Source organism: Megalobrama amblycephala, linkage group LG7 (assembly GCF_018812025.1).
Source record: "Megalobrama amblycephala isolate DHTTF-2021 linkage group LG7, ASM1881202v1, whole genome shotgun sequence".
Lineage (NCBI taxonomy): Eukaryota > Metazoa > Chordata > Actinopteri > Cypriniformes > Xenocyprididae > Megalobrama > Megalobrama amblycephala.
In genome coordinates this window covers 43,104,747-43,117,000 of record NC_063050.1, presented here as the reverse complement: position 1 = coordinate 43,117,000, position 12,254 = coordinate 43,104,747, and the positions used below count along the sequence as shown (strand labels likewise).

The 12,254-nt window shown below is 37.6% G+C and overlaps 1 protein-coding gene across 4 annotated transcripts in view; it reads left to right on the top strand.

The window, feature by feature from the left end:
• The first annotated feature begins 6,108 nt into the window (after positions 1-6,108).
• Positions 6,109-12,254, top strand: part of rapgef2a (Rap guanine nucleotide exchange factor 2a) — a 45,623-nt gene continuing 39,477 nt past the window's right edge. For 3 of the 4 annotated variants that reach the window (XM_048197598.1, XM_048197599.1, XM_048197597.1), the window contains exon 1: positions 6,109-6,815. In XM_048197598.1, coding sequence (XP_048053555.1) covers positions 6,732-6,815 — 84 coding nt within the window. In that variant the 5' untranslated portion in view covers positions 6,109-6,731. The remainder of the gene's footprint in view (positions 6,816-12,254) is intronic. The other variant, XM_048197600.1, reaches the window with a different exon arrangement.

Sequence of the window (12,254 nt, the reverse complement as noted above, 5' to 3'; positions counted from 1 at the left end):
AAGTCCTGTTGGAAAATGAAATCTGCATCTCCATAAAGTTGGTCAGCAGCAGGAAGCATGAAGTGCTCTAAAACTTCCTGGTATACGGCTGCGTTGACCTTGGACCTCATAAAACACAGTGGACCAACACCAGCAGATGACATGGCACCCCAAACCATCACTGACTGTGGAAACTTTACACTGGACCTCAAGCAACGTGGATTGTGTGCCTCTCCTCTCTTCCTCCAGACTCTGGGACCCTGATTTCCAAAGGAAATGCAAAATTTACTTTCATCAGAGAACATAACTTTGGACCATCCAGCAGCAGTCCAGTCCTTTTTGTCTTTAGCCAGGCGAGACGCTTCTGACGCTGTCTGTTGTTCAAGAGTGGCTTGACACAAGGAATGCGACAGCTGAAACCCATGTCTTGCATACGTCTGTGCGTAGTGGTTCTTGAAGCACTGACTCCAGCTGCAGTCCACTCTTTGTGAATCTCCCCCACATTTTTGAATGGGTTTTGTTTCACAATCCTCTCCAGGGTGCGGTTATCCCTATTGCTTGTACACTTTTTTTCTACCACAACTTTTCCTTCCCTTCGCCTCTCTATTAATGTGCTTGGACACAAAGCTCTGTGAACAGCCAGCCTCTTTTGCAATGACCTTTTGTGTCTTGCCCTCCTTGTGCAAGGTGTCAATGGTCGTCTTTTGGACAACTTCAAGTCAGCAGTCTTCCCCATGATTGTGTAGCCAACAGAACTAGACTGAGAGACCATTTAAAGGCCTTTGCAGGTGTTTTGAGTTAATTAGCTGATTAGAGTGTGGCACCAGGTGTCTTCAATATTGAACCTTTTCACAATATTCTAATTTTCTGAGATACTGAATTTGGGATTTTCCTTAGTTGTCAGTTATAATCATCAAAATTAAAAGAAATAAACATTTGAAATATATCAGTCTGTGTGTAATGAATGAATATAATGTACAAGTTTCAATTTTTGAATGGAATTATTAAAATAAATCAACTTTTTTATTCTAATTATATGACCAGCACCTGTACTTTTGGTCATGTTGTGTATATGAGTCTCATGACAATATGATTGTTGGCTTTGTGTGATCATGTGCTGTTTGGAGATTTTGCAGATATTTGTGTCTGTTCATATTACCTCAAGCACTGCTGCTGTTCTTATCTTAAGAGACCAATACAATTAAACAGAAGAGTGACAACAGATGTTGAACAACAGAGACATACAAACACACACACACACACACACACACACACACACACACACACACACACACACACACACACACACACACACACACACACACACACACCAAACAGTAATTAATGTAAGCACAGATACGTTAAAGATAGATGCCTTACTGAAATGAATACTTTGTGTGTGTGTGTGTGTGTGTGTGTGTGTGTGTGTGTGTGTGTGTGTGTGTGTTTCAAACCTTTGTTTTCCCCTATAGCAATCATTCTTCCTGCATTACTGTAATAAAATCAGAACCAATACACTTTTATACAGTATTCACTGTCAATATTTGCATAATTGTACCAGGATGGAGAGAAGGATAGAGAGAAAGAACACATATAGGTGGGTGTAGTGCTGACATATACAGGATGACCCAAACAGGTTTTGTATGTTAAATTTGGATAATAAATTACAGAATAAATAAAGGTTTGAAATAACACACGAACATTAAACATAAAATCAGCCATAAATCATTGCACAAACAACCTATATATACTTTCACACCGACACCTTATATACCCACACACACCCATGTTTTCATAGCTTTAACCATCTGGCCATATAGATTATAGAGATAAAACAGCAATATTTTCAGGACTTTCTTTGTTGCTAAGGGAACAGAATACTAGCACACTTAGTGTTAGTCACAGACACCCATCCTCACGGTAATTAGTGCCCTATATAGATCTTTGTACACACATGTTGGTGACCCTAGATACTATTATATAGGACTGTTCCACATACTGAAAAATTTCTGTTTCACACCCCCACTCCTTTTATCTTCCCCTGGCTCTTTTCTGTGCATGTGTGTGTGTGTGTGTGTGTGTGTGTGTGTGTGTGTGTGTGTGTGTGTGTGTGTGTGTGTGTGTGTGTGTGTGTGTGTGTGTGTGTGTGTGTGTGTGTGTGTTTCTGATGCTTCCCTATCTTTGTTGTCGCAGATATATTACTCTTCATGACCTCATGTTTTACATGACTCCTCTTTTCCATCTAAGTAGCTGCAGTGTGAGTGCTTTAAAATACCCTGTTTATGAACACTTAAATTGATGCATTGCATCACATCTGTGGAGGCGTGTGTGATGTGTGATTTGTTTTTGTCTGGGCAAATAAGTGGATCCTGATAAATTCTGTATCACTTTAATAAGACACAGTAGGGAATTGCTGTTTTGTTGAAAATGATCAGGCTATAGGCCTATACAACTTTGCTAATCCTTTGATAACCCCAATTTAATGCTTTAGATGCACACACAAACATTGGTTTATATGTTATAGAGGATGCAATGATTATTACTGAGGCTTGATAAACCTGAACCACCTTAAACCTGCTGACGTTATTGAATTTAAAATAAAAATGATTTTGTTAGTCTTTCCAAAAATTGAGAACCACTTCTAATTTCTTGACAAGTTGTTTTTTGACATATTTCACTATATTTGTGTGGACATTTTTCAAAATTGTGCTCTCATTATGATAGCCAAACCTATAAACACACACATATTTATTTTGCTTATACTTATCTAAGTGGGGATATACCATATATTTTGGTTGTTTTATACTGTAGCTGATTAAAATGGAAATGGACTGAACTTCCAGTTCAAGTGTGTCTTGTTTGTTATCTCATTAGTTTCCTCAATAGTTCTTCCTATAAGTATTCCTTGGTTTTATTCACTCTTTGTCCTGTCACTGTTGTATTGTTGATGTTGATTAGGCAGAAACAATGATCTCATTAGATAATTATTACAAGTTGTGATCATATATCGCATGCGATTCTCACGCGCATTTCGTCAGTAAAGCCGGTTCCCTGATTACCGCTAAATCGCCATCACCTGCTTTCAAACGGAGCGCCATTTAACAGACAGAGCCGTAGTTCACTGATAAGCCACGCAATATCACGTTCATATCTCAGATGAATCGCCTTCGATAATGAACGCGATATTTTCGTGGCTTATCAGTGAACTACGGCTCTGTCTGTTAAATGGCGCTTCATTTGAAAGCAGGTGATGGCGATTTAGCGGTAATCAGGGAACCGGCTTTACTGACGAAATGCGCGTGAGAATCGCATGCGATATATCGCCCAGCCCTAATTATGATTACATTATATAGAAAATTTGGCAGTGGTCATGTTGATTCAGAGTTGGCATCATCTGAGCTCCTGACAGGGGCTGGCTTCATCTCTTCACAGGTGTTGAGGCATCTGAAATCTTCACAAGAGGCTGGATCCAAACTGGAGCTGGTGTAGTAGTTACCTCGAGGGCCTAATTATTAATAATTAGCAATTGTTCATAACATTTCAAGCAAAAGATAATCATGTGTATTTGATCTGATATAACTGGAGTATAAAGTTATGAAGTGCATTATGTGTAATCTAGAATCTTTAAACTGGGAGAGTGTGTCTGAGCCTTGAACATTATCAGGATATTCCAGAGTTTAGGATCAAAATGCAAAAACGCTCTGCCTCTTTTAGTAGATTTAGATATAGGTACTACCAAAAAGCCAGAGATTTGTGACCTTAAATAGCGTGATGGATTGTAGAGTGACAGAACCTTCTACAGTTCCCTCATAGACTTCTAGGGACACCCTCTAACACTAGTGTCTGTCAATGCACAGTAATCTAGCTCAACCTGCTGGTTGTTTTTGGTAGTGGGCAATCAGAAGCTTGTGAAAATCTGTCAGCTGGCACAACACACACTGGTTAACAGTTTTCACTTCTATAAAACTCTCTTAAATTCTTAGTAAAATGTCATATCGGTAAATTAGTTAGAAACACTTTCCTAATTATAGCTTCAGTGAAAATTTAAGCATATTGCTTAGAATGTTCACATCTGACTAAATTGTCTAGCAGTGCTCAGTAGGCATACTTAAAGGGTTAGTTCACCCAAAAATGAAAATTATGTCATTAATGACTCACCCTCATGTCGTTCCAAACCCGTAAGACCTCTGTTCATCTTCGGAACACAGTTTAAGATATTTTAGATTTAGTCCGAGAGCTTTCTGTCCCTCCATTGAAAATGGCGTTGGTAATGCACTTTTACGTCACCGTGGTTGTTTTTGGCGATTAGGACATCCGCGACATTTTGAAGCATTGAAAATACATTTTGGTCCAAAAATAACTAAAACTACGACTTTATTCAGCATTGTATTCTCTTCCGGGTCTGTTGTCAATCTGCGTTCACGACTCCGCTGCTGCGTCCCAATTCGCCTAACGTTACTTATACTACGCCCTAAAAGTATATACTCTTTCTGTGAACAAAAAGTATGGACTACTTTGATGATGTTTTTATTACCTTTCTGGACATGGACAGTATACCGTACATACATTTTCAATGGAGGGACAGAAAGCTCTCGGACTAAATCTAAAATATCTTAAACTGTGTTCCAAAGGTGAACAGAGGTCTTACGGGTTTGGAATGACATGAGAGTGAGTCATTAATGACATAATTTTTGGGTGAACTAACCCTTTAATAATAATAATAATAATAATAATAATAATAATAATAATAATAATAATAATAATAATAATAATAATTATCATCATCATAGATGAATAATAGCCTGGATAAAAACCCATTTGTTGCTTGCTGTACAACATATTTCGTTGTGCTCTTATATCCTCCTGAGACCCAGAAAAAAAAGTTTTTGAATTTAGTATTTTTTCACGTCATTATATTGTTTAGAGCATAAGAAACAAATGAAAAAAGAATGTTTTTGAAAAATTATATTTTATATGTTATGCTATATCCTCTGTGGTGGACACCAGGACTAAGTTGTTTAAAAAATAAAATGGCATGAAATGACATGTATAGGCAAAAAAATTGGATTTTTTTTTTTTTTTTTTTTTAAATCACCAATCAATTTTTAGGCTTCAGGATTGTTTTTAACCAAACTTTGTATAAAAGATGATTCTCAACTATGTTATGAAAGATATAATGGAATTAAGTGATATACCTTTTACTTTATGCAATATGTGGGTAAAATGGCCATACATCGGTTTTCCCACAGTACAATGTATATACACTGTATTTAATTTGCATATTAATGTGTTCTTGGAGCAACATGCAATGAAAAAAGAAGTGTAATGGAAGTAATAATTGGCAACATTTTCATAATAATATCTAATAATTGATAGGAATATTGATCTTTCCCTATTCACTTGTATCTCCTAAAATGCCTGATAAACATGATTTAAGTCCTGTAGTCCTCTACGGAGGTCATGTATGAAATCATAACATTTTAACCCATAACATTTTCCTGAGATGTTGATTTATAACAAACAATTTGAAAATTAATCCGATTTAAATGATAATTACAAAATATTATCATATTTCCATAAGAGTGCTAATTTTTCAATTTCAGTCATATTTAAAGAACAAGAACTTGTTATTGTCATGACGAAACCTCTGCAAAGCCCTGAATGTGCTTTTTACAGGACATCCAGACTTAAAACACATGTGACATGTATGATGTCAGAAAAAAATCACTAAAATATAATATCCTATATATATATATATATATACTACAGAGGACAAAAGTCTATTCCTGGGTCCCAGGAGGATATTTTGTTAAAATAGGTAAATGTCATGTTTTGATTGTTATAATTGCTCCAAATAAGATATTTATATAACTAGTTAGATCAATTGTCTTTAGTTTTAACTCTCATTTTTAATCGATTTTTTTAATGAAAAATGTTACAAATAAAAACAATTAAGGAAGCTTTTAAATATACACCTTTAGATTTAAAGTTTATTTCTAAGTAGGAAAAATGAGACGTTTTCGGGTTTAATAACATGAGTCCGCAGTGCTCCATTATCACAGATCTACCTCAAAGTTTGTCTGAACTTATTTGTCCACTGGGTGTGCTAGAAGTCGCCATTTAATGTCTTGCTTCAACTTTTGTGAATCACTGCGTTGTCACCGGTCCAGTTTCACCCCGCCCGTCTGTCCGGTGTTCTTTGCACAGTCGCTATGGACGCAAATCACTTTTGTTAAACTTCTCCAACTTGGAATATCGGACGTTTAGTGTCGGCTTTCCCCTTTGACACGACCGAAGAGACTTGCCATAGGCGGAGTGATGAACAGCTACCCCGAAACAACGGAGCTTACGCCTGTATATCCGCGAGCCTCTATCCGGACACAAGACAATGCTCAGACGTTCATGGACGTGTTAGTTGCTGTGTAGTTGTTTCAGAGATGTTACTCGTCGAAAACGTGATTCTGTTACACTGTCGTTTATACGCTCTCTTTGGAAAGATATTATCGAACGCCATAAACTTTTAACGGTGTAAATATTTAACGTTACCCCCCGTACGCCGCTGTGAGGATCTACCGTTACCCGTGGTTTGAATACAACTCCAGCCCGGGGCTCGGAAACTGGCCCACTTCGAGATATTTTTGTGTTTTAGAGAACGTATGGGGTTATACAAATGACGGCTCTGCTTAAAAGGAGTCGGAAGCGTTAGGGGAAATGTACAAGGTTTAATAAAGGAGATCTTTTGTTACATGTGAATGCACGCGGACAGAATGGCGTCATATGTGGACAATAGTTTTCGGCACGCGATCATGAAGAATCCTGCCGACAGGACGCAACAGGTAAGGGACAACTGTATTAATGCTGCCTACACATAGCCTGTGTGTGTGATTGTTTAATTACTTTGTGCTACACAACAGCCGAAATGTCATTTTTTTTGGGAAACCGTAGACTGTTTAAAAGCAATGTATACAACTCAGACTGACTTAGAAGGTTATGAAGACAAGGGTTTATACAACTCAAGCTGGATTACAACGTTTAAACGGGTTACTTAAACCGACTGAAAATCGATTTATACAATGTAGATAATTTGAGTCATCTTGAGTTGTATAAACCGTTTTCTAGGAAAGAGTTTACACAACTTAAGCTGACGTAAATTCTCTCTATGAAAGCGTTTACCCACTCAAGTAGACTTAAAACGTATCAAGACAAAGGTTTATACAACTCAAGCTAACTTAAAACGCCTTAATGAAACAGTTTATTCCACTCAAGCTGAATTACAACATTTCAGTAGACTGTTTCATACAACTATAAAATAGTTTAGAAACAGTTTAAGTTAAGCTGACTTAAACCCCTGGTTTCACAGACAAGGCTTAAGCTAGTCCCAGACTAAAATGTATGTTTGAGCTGTCTAAACTGAAAGCAACTTGTACTGATAAATCTTAAATTATATCAGTGCCACTGTTTTGTCTCAAGATGCACAAAAGTAAGTTTTTTTTTTTTTTTTTTTTTTTTTTAAGGCACATTTAAAAAAGCTACTTAAATGTCCTAATTAATCTAAGGCCGAATCCTGGCTTAATCTAAGCCCTGTCTGTGAAACCGGGCCAAAATGTCTCAAGACAACGATTCATACAACTCTAGCTAAATTACAACGTCTCAAGAAAACGTTTTATACAACTCAAACTGACTTAAAATGTGTTATTCGGTTTAAACAGCAAGAAAATGGTTTCTGTAACGATTTATACACCACAAGCTGACTTAAACATCTCAAGGAAACAGTTTATACAACTCAAGCTGACTTAATTGTTGCATTTAGACATTGTAAATCAGATTCAGTTGTATAAGTAGTCATAGACATTTTTATACACAGTTGACTTAAAATGTCTAAATGAAACAGTGTCTCCATCACATAGTGGGCTCAGACGTTGGACACATTGTTTATTTTAGACCAGCTTGTTTAAAGGCGCCAAGAGCTCCAGTTCTACTTATTTTTTTGGGGAGTTGCGGTGTCCCTTTAGTATGTAACCAAAACAAAGTCAAAGGACTTACTGTTTTGTTCCACATCTATGCTCCGTTTTGTCGTAATCAGAGCCCACAGAGTTTTAAAGCTTTGCTTAATATAGTCACACTCATCAGGGTTGGTAGGACCTTGTTGCTGTGGTATTTCAGACGCGTATTACTCATCTGTCGGAAAGGAGTATTTCCTCACCATATACCCTGCAGACCAGACTAGATCATCCTCATTTAAACCAGCTGCAATAAACAAATGTCACAGCACCATTTAGCCGAAGACCACAAGCTCATTAGAGTTTCAGCTCTGCAAACTACTAACATTGTTTGAATGTCTGAGCACACTGAACCTCCTGCCTGTGGCCACGTAAAACTACATTTGTGTTCTGTGTGTGGGACATTTGGATTGTGAGTTTTGAGCCAAGGAATTGAATGAATCAAAAGAATGTGAGGAATGTAGTTTATAGTGTTGGCCCTTCGGATCCATCCCCCTGTGTGCTGCTTTGAAGAATTAAAGCACTTCCTTTAAGGAATTCATATTTTGCATCTAATTAGTGTGATATGTTCAGGTACACCACAAAGCTCCAGTATGAATCCTCCGTAACCAAAGAAGGATTACGGATCGGCCCATGGACCTCTGACTCCCAGAGGTCTCAAGCTGAGAGAAACCCAAGAGCCACTGTTTGAATGTGTTCCCGTGACTGTTGGCCCAGTGTGAAATAAATGAAGAGAGAAGCAAGCACTAACACCTTCTGAACACATTATTGCAGCTTTGATGTATACTAACTTTTGCATAATCAAATATTTACATTGTGCCTCTGACTACAACCTATTAGTTATGGGCAAGTAAGTAACCAAAAGGTTGTGTGTTTAAATATGGCAGGAATTGATCCGTGAGCTAGTACCACTGTGTGCTTTAGCAAGTAACTCCCAGTGTCCAGTGGGCTTTTTCATTAAAAAGTGTTTGTCACTTTGGATAAGCGTCAGCACAATGATAAATTAATTAGGCTAGTCCACAAGCTGGAAGGTTTTCAGACTGTTATTAATGTTAATCTGATTACCACATGTTAAAGTAGTGCTTTGGTCAAGGACCAGGATGGGTTAGTGTATGCCTATATAAAATGTGCTACTTATCCCCAAACAGTGTAAATTAACATCAAGTACAAAGATTGTTTTTTTTGCAACATGGCCATTGGACCGTTTACATTTTGTTCATTAATGTATTGGCAACATAGACTGTGAATGTGTTAGTCATTGACGACTATGGCAAATACATCCGTTTTGTGCTTCTAGTACAACTTAATTAAAAAGTGTTGCAACCTTCCCTCAAGTTCCCTGTCTGATTAGTCATGAAGTTTTTTTTTTTTTTTTTTAAACCTGTAGATGAAAAGATTGGCATTGATATCAAAATTAAACAAATTTATTGGTTATTTTATTGATTTATATGATAAATTTACATCTATTAACATGATCAATTAATAATAATAATAATAATTTTACATAGTCATATGGCTAATAACGTTACTTTGAGGGATGTATGATAGTGGTTTCCCAACATAGCTCATTTCTACTTGGTCAAACAACACTCACTGGCCTCCCCTACATGTAACTCTCAAATGCAGTCATGATCTCTCAGTAGTTGTGATGTTTTTGAAGTAGCAACATATCTTTTATTCCATATTGTGATGTACATTCGGGTGTAACATTTTGCACCCAAAAAAAAAAGGTAGTATAGTTTTCATAAAGTTACAGATAGTACCCTCAGGGTAGAGCAGCAGTGGTGGAAGGAAGGACAGCAACTTAGATTTGGTGATAATTAAGTATTTTGATGTAGTTATCCATTGAGTACAAGCTTGCCACGTGCCCTTTAAAAAAAAAAAAAAAAAAAAAAAAATATATATATATATATAAAGGAATTTTTGCAATTTTCCTGTTTCTTTTTTATTGTTTACAATAAGCATTTGCACAGATGCCATCATGTTGTAGTTGGTTTATGGCAAAGTCCCTTTCAAGGAAAGTCTTTTCACTTGGCGGCCATATTTGCGATGCCTCCGGGCAGCAATTTCGGGTATCCAAAACCAAGTCCTAGTCCTATCTATTTGAATGGTGGAATCCTGATATCTCAACCTGCTTGCCAAACTCATTATAAAATAACATTTTTCAAATCAGCAACAAAATCTGACATGAACTGTCCCATAAATGTTGTTTCTTATGCTCAAATAAAAAATTTTCAGGCAAGACCAGCCAATGTGCATGTGCAGTTCTAAGCGCAAGTCTCGGGTTTCTATAAACCCCTTTTCAGTTATTAAACATTGTGATGTTTTTTGTGGGCGGAGCGGAGCTTATGTGGAGGCAGAACGATTCCCCAGACCATTTCACTAACGCAAACTAGCAAGTTTTGTTAGCTTGTTTTTTAACAATAGGTGCATCCCAATTCATGTACTTATGCACTATTCTATGATGTTTTTAAGTACAAAAGGTGCGAGTAGTGCATTTACACAGAAAATTCCTAAAAGAAAAAGTGCACTTTAAATACCCGGATGATGCACTAAATTAACGGAAAAAAACAAAGTGTGGAATGTTTGACACTTAATGCACACAACTGTCGCAGCTTTAATTACCTTGCGGAGGGGTAGGGTCTATCTGACTCTGATGTTTAATGACAAAACAACCATATAAAATTCACACATTACATGGATGAGTACATAGTGCATAAGTACATAGTATATAAGTGCATAGTGTATAGTGCGTCATTTGGGGCGCAACAAATGACTGGAGCAAATCCAGTACGCTCACTCAATGGACAGACAATCTGACAGGTTTACCTTCACTGCACTTATGGCAATTATAGAAAGGGGGACAACACAAACAGTTTCCTTTGTTTAGTCTCTGGTTGTTAGCTAGCAGTTGCCAAACAAAGTTGGCTAACTTGTGCGTTAAAACTGCGTTAAATTGTGAGAAATCACTTGACCTCCCCCCAATTTCTGGCATGCATGGAAAATCTTTAGACCATAATCCATACCAACAAAACACAGTAGTTTATTCAACCTTACCTGATATGAAGTGTACGCTGCAAACGCAAGCATTTTTGATGGTTTCTGTCCAGTCTGCTCATTTATTGTGTTTAACCACAACTGTTGTCTTTTTTTTATTTTCTTTTTTGTTTGTGTGTGTGTGTGTCTGGCAAAATGCATTAAAATTTCAAATTCGAGCCTGTACTCCATCAATTCTGTCACCTAACAACACAACAAGGTGACATTTTAGGGTGCGTTCACACTTGGCATGTTTGGTTCGATTAAAACGAACCCTGGTGCGATTGCTCTGTTAGCGCGGTTCATTTGAACGTGCGAACGCTGCCATCCGAACCCTGGTGCGCACCAAACAAGCAGACCCAGACTGCTTCCAAATGAACTTTGGTGTAGTTTGAATGCTGTATGAATGCAACACGTACCAAAGACATGTAAACAAACCAAAAACAGGAAGATGAGACTCTAAAAAGGACAGAATCCTCACGCATAACGGTTTTTCTCATCATAGTCACAAGTTTGCCCATCACAGACATCAGACACGCATCTCCACGCAGCAGATAATTTGTGTGTGTGACAGAGGGATCTCCGCCGCTGTTTTGACTCTTTTACACATTTTATAAGCTCTTCACGAGTTCCCAGCTGGCCAAAATACCATCATATGCAGGCTATGCACACACAATAAGTGCATTAATCCCAGCACGCAGCGTTGTTTTGGATGTTCGGTAAGTTCTGTCTCAAATAGGTAATACATCATAAAATCCAACCAATCAGATTGTAAACGTATCCCTATTCCTTTATCTTTTGGTTCTGTGATAAAATTGCCAATCTGAACGCTAATCGGACCAGGACTAAATGTTGTTGTTGTTTTTTTTTTTTTTTTGGTCTGGGCCAAACGAACCGAACTATAAGTGTGAATGCAAACTAGCTGGTGGTTTGTATTGGCTGCCTCCAGGTTTCCCTTTGTTTTGCCTCCAGCTAACCCCGTGATGTAATTGTGACGATGGCACTAAAAGGGTCTGTGGGAACCAGAGCTTCGAACGGCAGCTGCAGTGGCACAATGACTTTACAAATCAGCGATTGGCTCTTTTTACTTAGAAGGTGGGACTTATTCCTCCATATTGAGGTAATAGGAGTGATCCGTCTTTCTATATCTATAATCTTTTCGTCATGGCCTCAAGTGTGGCACAGGTGAAAGTATACACGCATATGAATTATTCCAGTGACTGTACAGTAGTTGCAAGT